Source organism: Balaenoptera borealis (assembly GCF_965194805.1).
Source record: "Balaenoptera borealis genome assembly, chromosome: 12".
NCBI lineage: Eukaryota > Metazoa > Chordata > Mammalia > Artiodactyla > Balaenopteridae > Balaenoptera > Balaenoptera borealis.
In genome coordinates, this window is record NC_138869.1 from 57,083,976 (window position 1) to 57,107,383 (window position 23,408).

Genomic DNA, 23,408 nt, shown 5'->3' on the forward strand with positions numbered 1-23,408 from the left:
CATGGTCTCCTTGGCTTTACTTTCACTCCAGAGGTCACTGAAACGCTTCAGTCCCACAGAATGGCCTCCTACATAAAATTCCCACTCCACTGAATGTCCACCCCAAGAATGTTAAGGGCAGCAGGGAAGAGTCCACTACAGAAAATTCCAGAAACGGAAAATGTGCCTGTTAAGACACCCAATGTCCCTTCCCCAGGCGGCCCTCACCGATGGTGGTCTCACAGAATTTCCCAGCAGCCACCTCATTGGCAATGTTGGCTCCCATCAACACGCTGATGTCAATGCCCATCTTCTCTCGGATGATGTCGGAAATGAGCTTCAGCCCCTCAGGACCCTCGTCTATGCCCTGCAAGGATGTCAGCAAGTTAGGGGAAAACGAACCACCAAGGACAAGAGGCAGGAGATCGTTGCTTTATAGGTCATCTAGATTCAGACTTCCAATGGCATATGCAACTTGAAAAATCTCTCTTATTTACAACAGTAAACAGACATACTGTGTATGTACCATTTAAAGAGTAAAAATAAAATGAAAATGTAACCACTCAGGTTAAGAAAGAGAACATGAAGGACACCACTGAAGTCCCCTGTGTCTCTCTCCAAGTTCATCCTCCTTATTAGTGTTTCCTGGTCCCCGCCAGGGTGAACCCCTATCCTGAATGCTTTATGCCCTGTTCCCTTGTTTTTCTTGATCATTTTGCCACATAAAACTATACCTAAACCGTAAGTTATATCAGTATATTTTTGAAAACCTATAAATGAAACTGTACTGCTCACCTGTGTGCTGTTTTGTGCTATATTATTACTTTGGAGATTCACCCACACGGCTGCATGAATGCTCTGGGTCATTCGCATTTACTACTGTGTAGTATTCCACCATTCATTTGTCCATTCTATTGATGACTGACATTGAACTGTTTGCTTTCATAAACATTCACCTGTGAACACTACGGAACACACTCTCTCAAAGAGGGTTCTTCCCCTGGCAGCCTGGGGAAGTTTATGGACTCATTCTCAGACCTGATATGCATAAAGCAAAATACATAAGATTACCCAGGAAGACAATTATACTGAAATATAGTTATCAAATGTTAAAAAAAAACAAATTTGTGACAAAGTAATATATGTATGTTATTAATGTAATTAAAAAAAGATGTCACGGCAGGTCTAATAATTACCATAATTTCCAAGTAGTGACGAGCATACATGATACTTTGAGATATCTGAAGCCACTGTAAAGTGATACGAAAATACCTGTAATTTCTATTGATCACAGGGTCAAGGTCCTGCTAGTACTACTGTCATTGAAACTCTGGCCTGTGGCCTACACTCACAAGCGAAGGAAACACTTGTTTCAGTTAAAATGAATAAAAATGCAATTCCGCCCCCACATTTAGGTCCATGAACTCTTGAATTCTATCTGTGGACCACTGTGGGTGGTTTGTGGACTTCTGGTTAAAAACTCTCTCTTTCGGGAATAAACCCAGGAGTGGGAAGTAAAGATGATTACTCTCCCAGTGAATGCAAACCACGCAAGATTTCCAGAGCTGGTGGTTCTTTCTTTGGGGGACCCCACTCTCGTGCCCCCCGCCCCTGCCTCTGCGAACCCTCTCTACATAGAAAGCAGCCCCTCCTAAATGTGAGAGGAGCGAGGCTCGTGGAAGGCATGGTTTTGATTCTCTTCCAGGCATCTTTAAAAAAACAAATCCAAACCAGCCATAACTTCCCTTCAGCTCCTTATCTCCAAGAGGCGAAAGAGGAAAGGAAGTTCCCGGTAACCGCGCGCAAAGCGAGGGCCTGTCACCTTGATGAGGGTGATGCCCAGCGCGTCCTTGGCCACCCTCCCGGTGATCTCTTCGCAGATCCGGTGGATGAACTGGTGGGGGATGACAAACACCAGCAGGTCTGCGTCCTGCACGGCCTCGCTGAGGTTCGCAACAGCAACCTGCGAGGGCGAGGGGGACACAGTTACTCCTAGTCCGAAACACATCTCTCCACGCGCTGACCAGGCATCAGATGCCTCCACTGTGCAGACTGTCAGTCAAATCAGAGCTGTGTTTGCGCCACCTTCCCCACTCGGGACGTGCAGACGTGCATCTGAGGCCAGCAGGGTCCTGCCTCTGCTGCTTACCAGCTGGGTGAGTGCCCTACCCTCTCCCCACCTCGGTCCCCTTCCCTGTAAAAGGCGGTCATAACCATCCTGTGTGGGTGGTTCTCTGTTGCTCTCCCACCCCTCCCCCACCCCCTCCCCCCGCATCCATTTCTACCATTCTTTGCCCCACTCTCTCCCCAGGAGGCTGCACTCTGTGGGCTGTTTCCCCAGGCGCCCTTGCTCTCTGGCTTCCAGGTGGCTTCAGCCCAAGGCGGGCACTGCCGGGAGCTCCAAGGTGGGAGGAGAGACGGGCAGGGTGTTGCTCTGCTCCTGGGGCCACTCCTCCCCAGCTCACAGGGGTGCTGGCCTGGCTTCCTTCTACAGCTCCACCTCCTGACCTGGTCTGAAGCAGCCCCTCTTCCACGTCTCTAAGCTCTGGTGGGGCCGCTGGAGTGACACTGGTCTGTCCCCTTGCCCTTTCAGGGGTGGCCATGGCTTCCTGCTGCTGCTAATCTCTGGACACTTCACCGAGCCCTTCTGGTTCCCTCGACTCCGCCCATGCCTCTGTCAACAGTCCTACGCTAAGCTCTCCTATGTAAGTACTTTGAGAGCGCTGTTGTGAAGAATAAATGACATAGAACAGAGTCTGGCACCTGGTAGGCACTCAATAAATGTCAGCTATTATGATGATTTCTTCCCTTCAGGTAAGTACAAAGATGGGTTTTATAATTTAACATGGGCACATACACACACACACACCCCCAGAGGCAGAGGTTAGGCCACCGAGTGAGGACACAGGGGCATGTAGTCTCTAGCAGAGACTGCCTGTTGTTGCCCAATGTCTGTTCTCCCCCTTCTTCCTCAGCAAGAGAACCCACAGTTTAGGGTGAGGCTCATAACTGCCAGGAAAGAAGGCTACATCTCTAACCTCCCTTGCAGCTAGGTGTCCCTGTGTGACTAAGTGCTGACCAATAAGGTGTAAATGGAAGTGTTGCATGTGACTTCCAGGAAATGCCTTTGAAGGCCTTTCTTCCTCCTTTTGCCAGAGGGAATGTGAAGAGATGGCTGGAATTCAGGCAGCCATCTTGGACCATGAGGAGGAAAGCAAATGCTGAGATGGCAAAACAGAGTCCCTGACATCGTGATGCATCATTACGACAAACATGTTTTTTTTTTTTGAAAAGTATGTAACAGATTTCTTTTTTATTTACAATCAAGTTCTGTTGGGCAACAAAATTAAATAAATAAAAGATGTGATGAACGTCTTTTATATAAGAGAAAAAAAGCGCAAACGTTTACTTTGCTTAGGTCACTGTTATTTTAGGTTTTCTTTTTCTTTTTTCCTTTATTTATTTTTTATTTTTTTATTTTTTGGCTGTGCCGCATGGCATGTGGGATCTTAGTCCCCCAAGCAGGGATCAAACCCGAGCCCTGTGCAGTGGAAGTGTGGGGGTCTTAACCACTGGACCGCCAGGGAAGTCCCTATTTTAGGTTTTCTGTCATATGTAACTGAACCTAACTGAAACTGACATAGTTCCCATTAAACACTCCTGGTTCCCAAAATGAAGGGAATTGGACACAGAATCTTCCCTGAGGAAGTGCTATCTGCCACAGGAACATCATTCACAATGGATAAGCCTCCTAGGAAATCTAGTTTGGGAGTTGTGATGGAGATGCCAACTCCTCGACAAAATTTATTCTCCCCTTTCTCCATAAACAGAGCTGCAAGCTGGTCACTGGTCACCTAGCTCAGGACTGCATTTCCCAGCAGCCCTTGCAGTTACACAAGGCCAAGGACCAAGTTCTCATCAACAGAATGTGAGATGGAGCAGTGCACACCACTTAAGGCCCAGAGCCCTTAAAACAGTGGCTGCTTCCTCCACACTTTCCCTTCCTACTTTTGTGCTAGTTGACAACCTAGATCTAGGAGATGGCACAGAAATGATGAAGAAAGATGGGACCAAGAACAATGGTGTGAAGAAAAGCTGCTAGACCACTATTATGTGAGAGGGAAATAAATCCCTTTGTCCTTTAAAAGTCACATTATTGTCTCTCCTTACAGCTTAGTCTAGCCTATTAACTAACTTGTGCAAGAGTTACTCCCTCACTGAAAAAATTCCCCAAGGGAATCTACCTGGCATTATTTCACTCCCTCCTCCCTTTGGCTGGTATGCAAGACCTGTCATTTACCACCCAGCCTTCATTCCCCTTCTTTCTAGCAAAAGTGCCTCTAAATTTCATTTCAAAAGCTACTGCTTCCTCATTTTACCATGCAATTTGGGTGGAATGGGCCCCTCCCCTGCTCCATGGATGGTCCTTAAGTTGTTCAAGCCAATGGGCACATAAAACAATGGGAGCCAATGTTTGCTGGAGCTTCTGAGAACAGCTGCTTCCCTATACTTCTGCAACAGCTATTGGGTCTTTCCTTGAAAAGTATGGGATGACAGTGCGGGGTCTGGAACAGCTACAACCATTTTACAAATGTGAGGGGCAGAACCTAGACCTGCCAAGGGGCTCCCATGTGAATGAAGGCAGAGCAGAGAAACAGAGGAAAACAGGGCCTCGTTGACATCACTTAAGCCACTATTTCAGGCCGCACCTGAAACCGGCCCTATCTGAATTTCCAGTCATATAACCCAAAACATCAGCTTAAGCTGATCTGAATGGCAACATAGTCGTTCCTCATAGAGCAGATCACAACCCGGAGCTTAGCACTTCTCCCTCCTTATTCATACCCCCAAAGGCTGGGGGAAACCTGCCTTCCTCTTCAAAGGGGCTTCTTCAGGTTGGTAATCTAGGCTGGATAGCAAGGACTCATCACCAAAACTCTACCTGCCTATTAGTTCCCTGGCACCTGGAGATTTTACCTCCTCCAAAAAAGCAGTTACTTATTCTATTCCATTAGCCCCGATGCCAACATACAATTGCTCTATTTGTCCCTGATTGGCAAGGCTCATTATGTTCTTACACATTCCCTGTGGTCCCAGCCAGAACTACCAGCCTTTGTAAGACCTCTGACCCCCCACTCCCCCTTGGGTTACTAGCCTTACTTAGGCAGGGACTTCTGCTTTCGACCCCCTTCTCATACAAAGCCTGGCCACCTAAATTTTAATGAAAACCCTTCTTCTCTGGACCTATTGTTTCTCCTCTTCCCCATCCACCTCTACACACACACACACACACACACACACACACACACACACCCTTTCCATCTCTTCAGGGCACTTCCCTGACATGGTGAGATAGAAGACACCAGAACCAGAGAAAAGATGGAAAAGATGTAAGTTTGGGTCCCATGTTTGCAACTGATCAGCTGTGGGACCTGGACAGATGACTCCTGTTCACTGACCAGTCACCCCGCCTACAGAATGGGGATAAAAATCACCTTTCCTAACAGCTATTTCACAGAGCACTTTCAAATTAATATAAGTAACAGCACTCTGCAGTGATATGAAACAAGTGAAAGAGATTACTCATCAGAAAAATCTACCTGCCTCCTATGAATTCTTAACCTTTAAGGCATCAGCCCATCCCTATGTCCCCTGTTACAAAATATTCCCATGGAAGCTGCCAGCGGGCCCAGGATTTCTTCCTCTTACATTTCCTTTCTCAACAAATCAAAGAACTTGTGGTTGGTTGGGTGTGACGGGTCTCTGGGACAATAGGCCTGGAGGCTTACTCAGCGTGGACTGATGTCCTTCCATTGTCCTTGACCTTGCCCAAGTGCTTAGGGTTTAACCCGCAGAAGCAACCTGTAACCCAAGCTGCATTTGTGTGGTGCACACGGCCCGTGATTCCTGTTACACAGGATCAAAATGAGCTCTCCTCAATGAACACAGTAAATCAAATACCCTCTTTCAGAATTAAAGCTTTAGCTAAGCCTCTAATCTTATCTTTTACCCTGAACCAAATCAGGACACTGCTTCGGAAACGCTGACCTATTTCATGGGTCACCTGCCAAAATCTTCCGGAGGGTATCCACCATCAAAGATCCTGAAATGTGCTGGGAAAGACAGCTCAGAAGAAAAGGGCTTGCCTTTCATTGGCAAGGAGGACAGGTAATCAAATCAGAACAAAGGCATCACGGCTGGTCCGCCTGATGCCAGGAATCCAGGGCTCTTGGTCCAAGTTAATAAAGAAACTAATAATAATTAAAATCACTTAAAACAGAGCCAGTAAAGTCTGTGGGCCAAGCCTGAAGGTTCTTCTGTTTCCCCCTGGATTAGCTGTCACTGTGCAGTGTGTGGGCATCTTGCGCCACCTCTACCACCAGTTAGCTAACTGGACACCACAGGCAACTTGCCTACATTCTTCAGGGAATAAGCATTTAGGCTGAACACAACAGCACGAGTAATACACAGAGCAAAGTACAGCTGGCACACAGTAGGGGTTCAGAAATATTGTGGTTTCCTCCTGTTCCCCTAACCTCAACTTAGGCCAAGATTGTAGGTGAAATTCATATCCTTGGCTCTACACTCAGAAAAATGATCCTCAGGTACAGACAACCTTAACTGATGATTCTTATATAAATATACCAGTGTGGTAAGTGAGGTTGCTTCTGGGGGGAAAAAAGAAAGCTGCGAACCCCCTGAATTCCACAACACTATACGAGCAATATAAACTTATCATGCAGACCAGTGGTGCCCAAACTGCGGTTCCTCAGCCAACAGCATCACCATCACCCGGGAAATCCTCAGAAATGCACATGCCTGGGCCTCCCCTGAGACCCAGTGCATTGGAAACTCCAGGGGTGGATCCAGTGATCCCTGTTAAGCTCTCCAAGTGGTTCTGAGGAACACTTAGGTTTGAGAAGCACCAGTGAAGATGAATCCTCCAATGAAAATGAAAAAGCTAAACTCAGGCAGGAAAGAGTTAACACTGAAACTCCTACTGAACTGATATTCTAATATCCAGAAGCCTTTAAGCCAAAATTAATAGATATACTTGCAACCCTACTACCCAAGTCAGTGGTCATTTTTTTTTTTTTTTTTAAATTATCTTGGCCTAACCCTCCATCCCACAGGACACCACCGAAAGCACTGAAACAGAACTCTCCAGCCTGGTTCGTTCTCCCTCACCACGGCTGCTGTCCCTGGCACTAAGCCAAACCACAAATAACGCCTGGCACTATTCCAGCCACTGAGGACACATCAGTGAATGCAGGCCTATGCAAGGAACCAAATCCAGAGAGTCAGTAACAAAGAAAAATATCTAAATTGGATTTCAAAACTTAAAATTTTTTGGACTTCCCTGGTGGCACAGTGGTTAAGAATCTGCTTGCCAAGACGGGAATAAAGACACAGACCTACTAGAGAATGGACTTGAGGATATGGGGAGGGGGTGGGGTGAGATGTGACAGGGTGAGAGAGTGTCATGGACATATATACACTGCCAAATGTAAAATAGATAGCTAGTGGGAAGCAGCTGCATAGCTCAGGGAGATCAGCTTGGTGCTTTGTGACCACCTAGAGGGGTGGGATGGGGAGGGTGGGAGGGAGGGAGATGCAAGAGGGAAGAGATATGGGAATATATTGTATATGTATAACTGATTAACTTTGTTATAAAGCAGAAGCTAACACACCATTGTAAGGCAATTATACTTCAATAAAGATGTTTAAAAAAAAAAAAAAAAAAAGAATCTGCTTGCCAATGCAGGGGACATGGGTTTGAGCCCTGGTCTGGGAAGATCCCACATGAGCAGCTAAGCCCATGTGCCACAACTACTAGGCCTGCGCTCCAGAGCCTGCAAGCCACAACTACTGAGCCCGCATGCCACAAGTACTGAAGCCCACGCACCTAGAGCCCGTGCTCCACAACAAGAGAAGCCACCGCAATGAGAGGCCCGTGCACCGCAACAAAGAGTAGCCCCCGCTCGCCGCAACTAGAGAAAGCCCACACGCAGCAATGAAGACCCAATGCAGCCACAAATTAATTAAGTTTAAAAATGATATCAAAACTTAAAATTTTTACGCTTCAAAGGATACTATCAAGAAAGTGAAAATTCACAGAATGGGAGAATATACTTCCAAACTATGTAGCTGAAAATGGATTTGTATCTAATAAAGAATCCTTACAACTCAGTAATAAAAAGACAACCCAATTTTTTTAAATGGACAAAAGATCTGAATACACATTTCAGATATATAAGATATACAAATGATATAAAAGATATACAAATGGTATATTGTTTTATATTTTTCAGATATAAAAGATATACAAATGTCCAATAAGCACATGAAAAGATGATCAACATCATTAACCATCAGACAAATGAAAATCAAAACCACAATGAGATACCATTTCATACCCACTAGGATGGCTGGGATCAAAAAGTTAGATAATAACAAGTGTTGATGAGGATGTGGAGAAATTGAAACCCTCACACACAGCTGGTGGGAATATGTATAATGGTGCGGTCGCTTTGGAAAACAGTCTGGCAGCTGCTCAAAAAGTTAAACAGTTACCCTAAGACCCAGCAACTGTACTCCTAGGTATATACTCAAAAAGAACTGAAAACATGTTCACACAGAACACTTTACACAAATGTTCCCAGCAATATCATTCATAATAGCCAAAAAGTGGGAACAACCAAAATGTCCACCAACCGATGAATGGATAAACAAAATATGGTACACCCATAAAATAGAGTATTAGTCAGCCATAAAAAGGAATGAAGTACTGATGCAGGGTACAACGTGGATAACCTTGAAAACATTATGCTAAGTGAAAGAAGCCAGTCACAGAAGATGACGTATTGTATGGTGCCATTTACATGAAATGTCCACAACAGACAAATCTAGAGACAGAAAGTAGATTAGTGGTTGATTAGGGCTGGGGAAAGGAGGAAATAGGAGGTGACTGCTAAAGTGCATGAGGTTTCTTTTTAAGGTGATGAAATATTCTAAAATTGATTGCAGTGATGGTTGCCCAACTTTGTGAATATACTAAAAACCACTGAATTGTACACTTTAATGGTAAATTGTATGTCTGTGAATTCTATCTCAGTAAAGCTGTTTTTAAAAACAGAGCTGGCAAGGCTTAGAAGGCAAAGATGAGGGTTTCCCTGGTGGTGCAGTGGTTGAGAATCTGCCTGCCAGTGCAGGGAACATGGGTTAGAGCCCTGGTCCAGGAAGATCCCACATGCTGTGGAGCAACTAAGCCCGTGCGCCACAGCTACATGAGCCTGCGCTCTAGAGCCTGAGAGCCCCAACTACTGAAGCCCACGCACCGCAACGAGGAGTAGCCCCCATTCACCGCAACTAAAGAAAGCCCGTGTCCAGCAATGAAGACCCAACGCAGCCAAAAATAAATAAATAAATAAACTTGGGGAAAAACAAAAAGAAGATGACAAAGATGAGACGCCACGACAACTATAATTCACAGAAGATGCTGCAACTGTCAATCCTGGTGTCACACTGAGGTTGGTTAAAGCTGGACCGAGGCAGAAGAGCTCTCTACCTGCGTGACCTCCTCTAAACAAAGGCCCTGGACAGACAGCCACAACACAGGACCAACAATTTTTATCCTGCAGTGACAGGAAATAAGAAATGTTCTTCCATTCAGGTCGAAGGGGAAATCACAAACCCAGACTGCCTCAGCTTTTAGTGAGAAGTTGATGACACGGTGATGTCATTGTTACAGAAGGTTCCCCTGTGGAGGGGTCACATATGAGCACATGGTGACCTGGAGAAGGGTCAGGCGGGCAGCAGTCTGGGGGCACCAAGCAAGGATGACTCACAGTCTCAATCAGCACAAGTGGCAGACGTCATAAAAAACAATCCTACGTGGATAAAATGCAGCACATCTCTTCTGCTTGAATCCGCAAGACAGAAATGAGTAAAGCCACCTTTTTAGCTCTAGATCCACATTCGCTCTGAGTCAATTAATCTTATGTCTGGCTTTTCATCTTAAAAAATGGTAACAATAATCGGTCTTGTCTAACACTAGTTGACTCTTTAAATGATCGAATGAGGTATTTGAAAAACTCTGAAATAAACATAAAATTTTTAAAATAACCAACAAAAACAAAGCCCTAGCTTTGTAACAGATTCTTAACACTAAACAATTTATGTGAATCTTCTCATTTACTCCTCACAGCACTGCTAAGGAAACTACTCACAGGGGCCCATCTTACCAAGAGGAGGGGGGCTGCCCAGACTCACTCAGAGCAGGCCCTTGACTCCAAGGTGTGCCCATCACCACCATGCTTCACCACTGTTCAACTTTTAAAATTACTTATTATGAGACATTTCATACATACAAATTCTAGAATCTAGAAAGCACAAAGAAAAAACAAACAATCAAGCACCTGTGTACCTTCTGCCAGCTTAAGAAATAAAACTTTCCAATACCCTGGGTGTCCTATACCAAGTACCAGCAAGGATGTGGAAGGATGTGAGTTCTCAAACCCCACTAGGTGTGTGGAGATGGGCACAACTGAAACAGGAGGGAAGGGGGCAGGGCACAACCTTTAAAAGAAGGACACGGGGCTTCCCTGGTGGCGCAGTGGTTGAGAATCTGCCTGCTAATGCAGGGGACACGGGTTCAAGCCCTGGTCTGGGAAGATCCCACATGCCGCGGAGCAACTAGGCCCGTGAGCCACAACTACTGAGCCTGCGCATCTGGAACCTGTGCTCCGCAACAAGAGAGGCTGCGACAGTGAGAGGCCCGCGCACCGCGATGAAGAGTGGCCCCCGCTTGCCACAACTAGAGAAAGCCCTCGCACAGAAACGAAGACCCAACACAGCCAAAAATAAATAAATAAAAATTTTTTTTTTTAAAAAAAGAAACAACCCAAAATGGTTTAAAAATAAATAAATAAAAATAAATAAAAGAAGGACACGGCCATTGAGGATACAACATAAACTGCTTAGAACCAATTAGGCCCAAGATGGCAGAAGATTCGACTTCCGGGAGACCTTGAGCCTCATTAAGCTCTCATTATAATACATTAGCATATGCTAAACAACACACCCACAGGCACCATGACTGAAGGCCTCCCATAAAAGGCCCAAAAGTGGGTGGGGTCCAATTGCTGGAAATTCTCACCCCCTCTCCAAGACTGCTAGAATACTCCTCCCACTCATTAGCCTATGAAATTAGCCAGCCTGTGAACACTAACAACCCCCGTAACCCCGAGGCCTCTGGCCTTCTGAGATGGCCCACACTCTGTCTGTGGAGTATGTATCTCTCTAAATAAATCCACTTCTTACCTATCACTCTGTCTCTCACTGAATTCCTTCTGAGCTGAGACATAAAGAACCTGAATTTCAGTAGGTCCTGACACCGGGTGTATGATTTTAATTAAAAGACAGTGGGTTCAAGTTCCAATCTGGGTTTCGGTTGGTTCGAGTCCCCACCCGTGGGTTCAAGTCCTAATCTGAGTGGTGTGGTTTCACTATCACGCTGGACACCAGTGGTGCCATCTGGCAGATTACAGGCTGCATCCCTGTGACCCAGCGACGCCATCCCTGGGACAGGGACGAGGCCTTTCCCAGGGGCACTGTCTACAACAGCAAACGACTGGAAACCATGCAAATGTCCAGTCCAGGGAACGGATACACTAACTGTCATGAGCCTACAAGGCTTCAGACATCAAACATCTGGAGAGTTCCTCCCTCGTCCACACCCGGGCACCCGGGGAGGTGGGGGGTGGAGTCAATCATGGGCCAGGCTCTGAGAGACGTGGCTCTTGACTCCCTCCTTCCCCCCTGCTCCCCTGTTCTCTGTGCAGGCAGAAAACCATCTGGCAGATTCACCTCCCCCCACGTTCCCTGAGCACTACGCTAGGAACCTTGGGAGAACGAAACCCCAGAAAGTCAAGCCCACACGCCTGGGGCAGGTGGGGGTACAGAGTGGTCCCCACAGAGTGGAAGGAACTCTCTACAGAAGGGAAGGAGTAATCGATCCCGACAGGTATGAGAAGGGAAGCTCGGAGGAATGGTCTGCTCCAAGCATGATTAGAGATGACCTCAGAGGCCTTCCAGAGCCGCGGGAACAGCGGCGCCTTTACTCTTTCCATCAGATACTTGGGTAACTAAACTGCCCAGCTCAGAACCCTAGGGAACCTTCCTCTCCCCCACTTACTGCACCAGGAGTAACTGCAGGGAAACGCTGCCCGGCCCCAGTGCAGTGACACAGGGAAGTCATTAAGTCATCACTGTCTAAAAGGCCATGACTCAGCAGGCTCAGGAACAGGTGTGCCAGCCACCAGCTCTGTGACCTGAGGCAAGTTCATTAACCTCTCTGAGCCCTGGTTTCTTCCCCTATAAAATCAGAATCACCATCACAGTAAGAAAGCTAATAGCACCAACCTAAGAGGGTCACTGAGAACATTAAATGAGACTGTAACCAGACAGGGATGGGGTTCCCCGGAGAAAGAGAACAAGGCATGGCTTTCTTGACAGAAGAGAAGCCATCTTTGGCCTAAGCCATTTTGTGATCTGAGCCAGTGCTTGCCTTTGAACAGGTCTCAGTAATTAATGATCAAAAGGACAAACTAATCAGGCAAGAGAAGTAACAATAGCAAAGATAACACATCAGTTGTAAAGACTCCCAGTTAGAGTAGCCTAAAGCACTATCTTAAGCGGTTTGTAGGATTTAAACCCTCCTTGGGTTTAAACACCACCAGATCAACTGGAACCTAAGGAATGATGATGTTGACCATTTCTGACCCTTGTAACTTTCAAACCACTTTAGCCTGGACTCACTCAGTCCACCACCCAAGCCCCTTCGTGAGTATGCATGTTCCCTTAGCTTAAAACTTCCCCAATTTTTCCCCTCCCCCTTTCCTTTGACTATAAAATTGTAGCCCACCTAATCCTCAGGGCAGAGCTCCCTCGCCTGACCACTTGCATTTCATACAAGCGTCCTGTATTAATAAATCTACTCCTTGCCAAAAAAAAAACTTCCCCAATTTTGTTGCTGGGGAGACACTGCTTTAGGAAAGATCCCTGGTGTTCTCCTTACTTGCTCCAAGTAATAAATCCAAGAGGTAAACCCAGTTTTCGGGTAACGTGATGATATGTAAACTACTTTGCACAGGGCTTGACACCAATGAACACTGTAGCCAAAGGCAATTGCAAATCCTCAGTGAGCAAGGTCTTTGCATCTCCAAACTTGCTGGCATTCATCAGCCAACAAATCTGTCTCCCCTGCTAGGAGTCAGGCAGCCACCTGGGCTGGTTTTCAAACAGACTCTTACAGAAAGCCATCCAGGGGTGAATCTGGAACAGGAGTTCATGAATTCCACTCACACAAGCAGCCGGGTCACCATTTTCATTCTCAGGCTCACCTTCTCCTTCCTCCGCAAGTCACTGGAATGAGGCCAGGCAATAACCTAGATTTTTCCTGCTCAGGCCTAATAAGCTGGAATTTTAAACTGTCAGTCTTCCCATTTTCTATTTCCTCCAATCTTATTCGGTAATTTAGGTCTTGACCTTGATTTTAATTACAGACCAATAAAACAGGAGGGAAGGGAGCAGGGCACAACCTTTGAAAGAACGACATAGTCCAAGGACATGACATAAACAGATTAGAACCAAATGGGTCCAAGATGGTGGACAAGTCAACTTCCACCAGACCTTGGGCCTCAGTATATGCTCACTGTAACACATCAGCAAGCTAAATGACACACCTACAAGCGCCATGACAGTTCTAAGGCCGACCATAAGGATCAAAAAGTAGGTGGTGGCCCAATTCCTGGAAATCCCTGCCCCTTCCCAAAATAGCTAGAATACTCCTCCCACTCATTAGCCTATAAAATTACCCACCACTATAAAAACTGACAACCCCATACCCTGGGGCCTCTCTCACCTTCTGAGATGGCCCACACTCTGTAGAGTGTGTTTCTCTCTAAATAAATCCACTTCTTACCTTTCACTTTGCCTCTCACTGAATTCTTTCTGCGATGAGACATCAAGAACCTGAGCTTCATTAAGTCCTGAGACCAGGTGTGTGACCTCAGTCGGAAGACTGTGGGTTTCGGCTGGGTTTGAGTCCCAGCACGTGGGTTCAAGTCCCAATCTGAGGTGCACGGCTTCACCAGTGCATTAGCTGGCCTAGGGATGGACCAAAGTCCATGCGCTTAGAAAGGGTATGTGAAATAAAATTCATATTTTGTGGCAAGACAAGAAAAATTTAAACAAAAAAAATTTTCTCTGCCCTTTGGCCTCCTCTCTCCCCTCTACTGTGCATTGTGTATCTGCATTACACGTGGACCAAACCTTCCCCGTCGTCGGAAATACCTGCTCAACCATGAAGAGCAACATTCTCTTAGTGTCAAGGAGACAACTCCTTAAACGTAACATTCCTTCTTTATCTTGTACAGATTTGGATTGTATGAACTGTCAGTAATTCATTTAACATAAAGCCCTCTGTCTCAAAAAACTTATGTAACTATGCCTTGACTTCTAATGGGCGGAACAGTTCTCAACACTGAGATGCTATTCCCAAATTATAATCCTCAATTTGGCTCAAATAAAATGTCTACTTCTTTCTTAGACCGACTGATTAATTCTTCGTCAACAGGTATCTCGGGAGTTACCAAGAGACACAAGACAAAGGCAAAATTATTAGTTCTAGCTTTGATGTGACCACCACTCTGAATGCCAAGAAACTAGCCTGTGATGAGCTGCTATGTGTCCCCCCAAAATTCATATGTTGAAGTCCTAACTCCAGTACCTTAGAATGCGATTGTATTTGGAGACAGGGTCTTTATAAAGGTTATTACGTTAAAATGAGGTCACTGGGGTAAGCCCCATTGCAACATGACTGGTGTCTGTCTCAGATACACAGAGGGAGGACCACGTGGAGACACGGGAAGAAGAAAAGTCCAGGGGAGGCCTCAGAAGAACCAACTCTTGGGCTTTGTAGGGGAGCAGATTTTGCCACCGCAGAATATGCCTCTTTGGCACATTAATTATTTTAAGGTGGTTGTTTTTTTAAGAAACAGCAGACAAGGAAGAAACTGAAAACCAAGTAGGAGTTGTCCTTTTGTAAGAAACATTTACACTCATGAGGGAAATCTCCATTTGTAAGGGGGTCTCCCTCCAAGTACCTGGAAGAGCTGGGAGGACCAAACCTCTAGAAACTCTCAGGAAAGGGGAAGGCACTGACTTAAATCTGCGTAACCACCTTACCCTTGTTTACTGTGCTTTCCCCATCACCTCCCAGAACTGACTCTCCCCACCCTCAACATCCTCTTTTGTCTTTAGCTGAGGATAATATTTAAGGTGAGGGCTTCAGCCATTTTGGTGAATGACAGTTTTCCTGGGTCTCTCCTATGCATATATGTTATTAAACTTTTGTTTGATTTTCTTCTGTTAATCTGTCTCATGTCAACTTAATTCTCAGACCAGACAGAAGAACCTAGAAGGGTAGAGGAAAGTTTCTTAATCTGTCTCATGTCAACTTAATTCTCAGACCAGAGAGAAGAAACTAGAAGGGTAGAGGAAAATCTCTTCCTCCAGACAACGTGAAGCCTCCAGAGCTGTGAGAAAATTAATTTCTGTTGTTTAAGCCACCCAGTCTACCGTACTTTGTTATGGCAGCTCTAGCCAACTAACACAAGGCCCATGTTCAGAGTCAGGAAAACCAAAACGGACCAAGCAATGAACTTGGTGGTACAGAGGAACAGGAGACCGGGGAAGCAGCTTTCCCATCTCCCCATGTCCCAAGTGCTAACTCAGCCGAGTGTAACTTTTAGAATTAACCAAAGTCTTACCACGTTTTCTGGCAGCTTGTGTCCAGGGAGATATTTTACATTTTCATGGTCATTATTTATGATGTCTGTCAGTTTTCTCCCATTAACCGTTTCTTCAAAGACCCACATCTTGACCGTGGAGGCAAACTTCTGAAGTTTCTTGACATTATCACCAATTATTTTTGCAACAGCTGAACCCCTGCAAAAGAAACAGTGGAAAAGAAAACAAACTCACTTGGGCAGAAGAGAGAAAGCACTAGATTATATTTCAGGAGACTTGTGTTCTGATTCAAGCACTGAGCTTAGAACTCAGATGTGATGTTGCCTCAGCCGTAAGCTGTTTTTTTGTTGGTTTGGTTGGTTTTTTAATAAATTTATTTATTTATTTGCTTGTTTTTGGCTGCATTGGGTCTTTGTTGCTGCACGCGGGCTTCTCCAGTTGTGGCGAGCGGGGGCTACTCTTTGTTGTGGTGCGCGGGCTTCTCATTGCGGTGGCTTCTCTTGTTGCAGAGCACGGGCTCTAGGCATGCGGGCTTCAGTAGTTGTGGCACGTGGGCTCAGTAGTTGTGGCTTGTTGGCTCTAGAGCACAGCCTCAGTAGTTGTGGCGCATGGGCTTAGTTGCTCCGTGGCATGTGGAATCTTCCCGGACCAGGGCTCAAACCCGTGTCCCCTGCATTGGCAGGCGGATTCTTAACCACTGTGCCACCAGGGAAGTCCAAGCTGTTTGAAACTTAGTTGTTTTCACTTGGAAATACCACCCCATGATCAGGAAAGCCCCAGAATTTGCTACAAGGTCAGAAAGCATCACCCCTTGAAACTAGTAAGCACCAACCTATCTTGGAAGAGAGTATCACAGAAGGAAGAGAAATCCACCTGAAAGATGGCATTTTATATTTTATATATTTATATATTTTTTTATATATTTTTATATTTTATATATCCTAAAATAACACTTCAAGCATTCATGAAGTCTCCAAAGCAACTAGGCTATATTTCAAATCCATCAAGGAGATTAATATGCAGCTACCGTAGAATAAGCTGTGTCCTGGGGAACTGCAACAAGCTCCATGTGCAGTCATAAAGGAAAGACAAGACCCAAGTGGATTCCAGAAAAGGAGCAGAGCAAGGGCATGGGTCCTCCCAGCAGACACCCAGAGGCCTCTAAAAGCTCCCTTTTTTCTGCATCTCTATTCACCAAACCTATTCTGGTAATGAATCAGTCTCCCATAGGCTTTCCCACAGGGGAAGGGAAAATGCTAGTTAACGCCAGTCCTCTGCACAAGAGCCGCGGGTGTGCGGCTGGTCCCCGTGGCAGAGGTGATCATGGTCAGCGGGCACCTGTGCCCATCTCACAGGTGTGTTGAGTGCACACTGATTGGGCCGCGGGTGGTACCTAATCGCAGCTGAACCAATCAAGTTCTTTTATAGGAATCTGAACAGAGAAATAGTTTGTTTCTTAGATAACTTTCCTGGTGTGAGGAACAAAGGAAAGAATGGTAAAGAGCACCTTGAGAATTCACGTGTCAGGGCATTCATTATTTTTTCTAATGATTTTTTTCTAACGATTCAGACAATTTGTGAAATGGAGGAAGGGGTGATGACAGAAAGGGGGTGAGACCAAGCTGATGCGGAAGAACAGATTGGAGACAGTTATCCTTATGTTTATCTTTGGCTGCACAATAGAATTACCTGGGAGACTGAGTTCCAGGCCACACCCAAGATCAATGAAATGGGTACCTCTCATTACCCATTTCTCGATCCCAGGGAGTGGGATCAGGAATCAGCAGTTATTAAAGCTCCCCTGGGACTGACGTGCGGCCAGAGTTGAGAACAGCTGCTCTGCACAAGGATCTAGAACTTTGGTGCTCTCCTTCCTCACAAAGGAATAGCTGTAAACATCAAAGCTCTGTGGCTTTCCCTGTGAAGTCCTTATTCTCTGTCAGCAGGACAGTTTATTAGCTAAATATCCACTAATCCAATTCTCCTCTGACACCCTGCAGAAAAAAGGCCGAGAATCTGCCCACCATCACTATCACTTTTACCCTAATGTTTATGCTAATAACTCACACAAGGTCAAAGAGAGCAAGCGTGATTCTGGGGAACTGAGCAAACCGAGGAGGGGATCTATAAGACACTAGGAATCCAAGTCTAGTAAATCAAGTGGGAAAATAAACTAGAACCATGAGCCCCCTACCCATGGTCCACAGTCTTACTGGAATACACTTGTTTCTCCCTTTACAGCCGCCTCCTGGGGAAGCCAAGCATTTGCAACCAGAGACAAACCGACTGTGTTTCTGCTGAAAAGTTAGTTAAGAAAATTTAAATAAAAATTGGAACTATTAAGAACTAAGCCCACCAGGGCTTCCCTGATGGCGCAGTGGTTAAGAATCCGCCTGCCAATGCAGCGGACACGGATTCGAGCCCTGGTCCGGGAAGATCCCACATGCCGCGCAGCAACTAAGCCCATGCGCCACAACTACTGAGCCTGCGCTCTACAGCCCGTGAGCCACAGCTACTGAGCCTGCGTGCCGCAACTATTGAAGCCCGAGCACCTAGAGCCTGTGCTCTGCAACAAGAGAAGCCACCGCAATGAGAAGCCCGTGCACCACAACGAGGAGTAGCCCCTGCTCACCGCAACTAGAGAAAGCCTGCGTGCAGCAACGAAGACCCAACGCAGCCAAAAATTAAAAAAAAAAAAAAAAAAAAAAGAATGAATCCAGGGAGATGAACAAAAAGATTCTAATGCCTATAAGGCCTAGTCTTGTTCTTTCTATATAACTTATACAATAATATTTTTTTTTGGAGATCAGAAATGAAAACACTTTAATTTGTTCTGTTTTAATCTCTTTCAGTACCATCTCCATTTGAACCAAGTATTTTCTTTGCTGTCCACCTTTTCTGTGTTGTTTATAAAACCTCAAAAGTGTATAATTCACCTCAACATAATAAAGGCTATATATTCTATACGACAAGCCCATAGCTAACATAGTACTGAATATTCTTACCACCAAAAATGGGGAGATGGGGGCAGGAGGAAACTCTTGGAGGTGATGGATATTTATTACCTTGATTGTGGTGATGGTTTCATGGGTGTATTCCTATCTCCAAACCCATCAAATATTAAGTATGTCTGAGTTTCCTGTGTTTCAATTACACCTGAATAAAGTTGTTTTTGTTTTTAAGTATAATCCATACCCAAAACTCCTTTGTGGCTTTGAAATGGTACTAAATGTGTTTGTCACATATGTGTAAGGAACAGGATCAAATAGCAAAGGGAGTGTTTTGGAAGAACCCCTGTGTTTTGAAGGCAACTATATAAAGTCCACATATAAGTGAAAACCCCGTCCTAAAAAGATGCCTGGCCGACAGAGGACCAGTCTAAAATCATGCACAGATATATCAGAACTGAGCCTAAAATAAAATAAAAATACTGCGTCCAGTCCAGTCCATGGAGGCGGTTTGTGTGTGTCTCAGCCACGGTCGGGGCTGGGGTCCCATGGCCACGGTGGTGGCGTCTCCTTGTTTCAGGGGCTGTCCTGTAACTGGCCCAGCCCGGTCAGGCACAGACCGTTAACACGGCTGGGTCAAGGGCACAGCAGCCATTGCTCCACCTGCCAGCTCGTCCATCTACTAAAGGCCAGGTCTGCGATGAGCCCGGTTTTTCCCAAAGTGAGGAGTGGGGGCCAGAGGTAGCCCCAATGGCTGAGCGCTGCCCACACACACACAGAGCATCAAGTGACAACGACGCATGTGTGCCCTTTTCAACTCTCCTGGCCTCCCTAAGAGAGCGCCGAATGTCTCATGTGAGTGTTGGGGTGTTTCCCAGCTCCCCAGCCTGTGTGAATTTCCCTTCTTCCCAAAGTATGAGGCGGCCTCCACTCAGAGCCTTGGCAGGGACCAGTATCTGGCAAGGATTTTATAATACTGTTTTGTTTCCATTCTACTGGTGGCTGCTGTTACCTTCTACTTGTGGTCTTTGGAGTGGTGATACAAAGTTTTCTTTTAAAGTCAACTTTTAAAGAAAGTCTAAGTGAATAAGCAGAACAAAAGCGAGCAGGGCAGTTTAAAGGAGGTTTAATTCCATCTAAACCTCCACCTGGCAGATTAAGACACGACACAGGAGGCTCGGTCACTCTGACCTTGGGTTACTCAACCAGGTAGTGGCAGAACTGGGAGGGGGACTCAGGACGGCTGACGGCCAGTCCTGGGTCTTTACTCCAGGGTATAATATCACATTTCCCATGGAATCATGAATTATCTTATCAACAAGTCTTGGGCCTCAAAATACAGACTAGTTTGCAACCTCAGCAATATTATGCCAACAAAATTTAAAAGGGATTTGGGGTGGGAAATCACGACCCGGTGCCAGCTGGGTACACACTGGGTATTTGACACAAGAGCTCATTTCATCTTTCCAGCAGCCACGTTATCCCCACTTTACAGATGAAGAAGTAGAGGCTCAGAGAGAATGAATAAGTTACCCGGTCACGCTGTCCATCTAGAGCCAGCAGTTCTGACCCAGATCTGTTTCCAAAGCCCACACTTTCTACTAATTCCTGTTTGCTGAGGGGTAGAGTAGAATCATTTGTTGAGAATACACATTAAGCACCTATGCCATGCAGACACTGTGCCGGGCACAGAGGACACAGGGGATAAAGCTGGTAAGTCTAAGGTTGGGGTGGGGGAGAATTCGAGCCAGAGGGAAGGGCCCGTGGAGCAAAGGTGCAGGAACAGGAGGGGCAGGGAGACTGTCCTCTGCTTTTGCCTAGAGTCCACACCTGGTGGGAGGTGGAGGAAGGGGGAGGGGAGAGGTTATGAGCAGGAGGGGGAGAAAGGGAGAGGAGGCTGAGAAAGGAGCAGGGGGAAGGGGAAGGGGAGAGGGAAGGGGAAGAGGCAAGGATGGGGCAAGAGGCAGAGGGTAGGGGTTTGCTGACTACCAGGTGTCAGGCACTGTTTGTTTGCTTTTTGTTTTTTGATTGACACGTAATTGACAAATAACACTGTATAAACTGAAGGGGTATAACCCCTTTGTCTGATACATTTATGTATTGCAATCTGATTACCACCAGAGTACTCTTGTCAATACCTTACCCACATTATCTGTTTCAAGCCTTAGCAACCCTCTGAGACAGGGACTATCACGATCCCCATCTTTCAAGTGAAGACACTGAACTCCAGGGATCACACTGGTGGGTCAGTGAAAGAGGAGAGATCCACAGCCCAGGCCATGTCTTCACCACTCTGCTCTCCCTCCCTGGGTCCCAGCTGGACAGACACCCACCTGCTGGAGGCCCTAACCTCCACTGGCAACACCCCCCTTCCCCCAACCCCTTGGCATTCACTCACCTCTTCCTCTCTAAAAAGATGTGACATTTTAATCAGCCAAGGAACAGGACGCCTATCAAGTCAGGTTGACAATTCCCAGAACTGCACGGGGTGCAGAAGCTTACTGGCACAGAAAAGACCCCACAGACCATCCCTCTTTTACCAAGGAGGAAACTCTCTAGGGAGAACAAACAAGGGTTCAGCTAGATTCTCCCCATCCCATGCCCAGAGCTGATCCTACGTGTGGATCCAAGGGAAGAGGGTGATCAGTTTTGGTTTAAATAACATCTACTTTCTTATTCATAAAAGCAATACATGAAAGACAAAAAAAAAATTATAATCTTACCACCCAGGGAGAACCACTGTTAACACTTTGTGTAATTCTTTGCAGTTAAAGGGCTTTTAAAGTACAATCAAATGCCAGGGTATTAGATGCAAATGTGAAAAATAAAGTATTTTTAAAATAGATTCAACTTGGTGAATGTTTATTTGATCTCTGGATAGGGAAGCTTTCTAAGTTTAAAATCAAAGATAGCAACGACAGAGGAAAAAAGATCAATGTGAACAACTTCACGTAGAGAAAAAAAGGAGGGGGAGAAGCAGATGAAAAAAGCCTTTCTGTCTATCAAAATCCAAACTGCAGAGGAAAAGCCTCAAATAGAACGTTACATTTAACAAAAAACAGGATGCAAAATTGTATATGCCATATGATCATATGCATCACATGCAATTAACAAAATACATACCACCTCACACCTGTTAGTGTGGCTACTATATTAAAACAAAACAAAAACAAGTGTTAGAATGTGAAGAAATTGGAACCCTTGTGCTCTGCTGGTGGGAATATAAAATGGTGTAACTGAAATGGAAAACAATACAGTGGTTCCTCAAAAACCTAAAAATAGAATTGCCATATGATCCAGCAATTCCCCTTCTGGGCATATACCCAAAAGATTTGAAAGCAGAATCTTAAAGAGATATTTGTACACCAATGTTCATAGCAGAATTATTCACAATGGCCAAAAGGTGGAAGCAACCCAAGTGTCCACTGATGGGTTGAACAGATAAACAAAAGCTGGTATATTCATACCGTGGACTATCATTCAGCCTTTAAAAGGAAGGAAATTTTGGCACATGCTACAAAAGAAGTGAACCTTGAGGACATTATACTAAGTGAAATAAGCCAGTTACAAAAAGGACAATTACTGTATGATTCCACTTATGTGAGGAATTTATATGAACTTGAAGTTGGAATCCAGCCACGACATGGAGAAGCCCAAGCTCGCCTGCTGCAGAAAGACAGACACGTGGCCGGTCGCCCCCATTAGCCTGGCCAAAGCCCACTGACTGTGAAAGGGGGCATCGAGGACCAAGAGCCCCAGCCCACTAAACACCTGACTGCTGCCTTACGAGTGAGCCCAGGTGAGACCAGCAGAAGACCCTCCTCGCTTAGGCCCAACTGCTGACCCCCAGAATAACGAGCTAATCAATCATTGCTGTTTGAAGCCATTAAGTTTCAGGGGAGATAGTGGGGCAGCAACAGATAATCAATGAAGTTCCTAGCACCCAACTGTGAAAGGAACTGAGCCCCAAAGTAGAATGATGGCAAAGTGCCACTAGGATAACCTTAAAGGAGCAGGGGGACTTCTGTCTTAGTTCCTGACGTCATCAAGCCTGGGAGGTAGGGATGAGGGGAAGAAGAAAGACCTGGATGGTTGACGACCCCAGACACAACTTCCCACCAGCAAGGACTGAGAGGCTTGGAGATACTACTTGGCCTGCCACATGGAAGATTTAGGGGACATGTGACTCTTCTATCCAATGGGACATGTTTTAGAAAAGAGTGGGCTCGGACTTCTCTGGTGGTGCAGTGGTTAAGAATCCACCTGCCAACGCAGGGGACACGGGTTCGAGCCCTGGTCCGGGAAGATCCCACATGCCATGGAGGGACTGAGCCCGTGTGCCACAACTACTGAGCCTGCGTGCCACAGCTACTGAAGCCCACGTGCCTGGAGCCCGTGCTCCACAACAAGAGAAGCCACCGCAATGAGAGGCCCACCACTGCAGCGAAGAGTGGTCCCCACTTGCCACAACTGGAGAAAGCCCCCGCACAGCAACAAAGACCCAACGCAGCTGGAAAAAAAAAAAAAAAGAGTAGGCTCGCCTCAGCACTGCTCACAGACTAATGGGTAGAAGCTGGAGGTGACAGATTCTCCTCTCAAACATAAGACTTTTCTAATACCTAATTTACTAGATTAATTTTAAGATCAGGTGCCTTAAAAACAGTAAAC

General features: G+C 45.8%; 1 protein-coding gene and 1 long non-coding RNA gene across 4 annotated transcripts in view; one reads left to right on the plus strand and one right to left on the minus strand.

Moving 5' to 3' along the window:
- Positions 1 to 23,408, minus strand: part of GPD1L (glycerol-3-phosphate dehydrogenase 1 like) — a 112,625-nt gene that overhangs the window by 83,969 nt on the left and 5,248 nt on the right. For all 3 annotated transcript variants that reach the window (XM_082348609.1, XM_082348610.1, XM_082348611.1), the window contains exons 2-4: positions 15,813 to 15,990; positions 1,802 to 1,942; positions 208 to 346 (exon numbers count right to left, since the gene is read on the minus strand). In XM_082348609.1, the coding sequence (XP_082204735.1) occupies positions 208 to 346; positions 1,802 to 1,942; positions 15,813 to 15,990 (458 nt within the window). The remainder of the gene's footprint in view (positions 1 to 207; positions 347 to 1,801; positions 1,943 to 15,812; positions 15,991 to 23,408) is intronic.
- LOC309608562 overlaps positions 1 to 23,408 on the plus strand; it is a 733,071-nt gene that overhangs the window by 10,015 nt on the left and 699,648 nt on the right. The gene's annotated exons all lie outside the window — the stretch shown is intronic.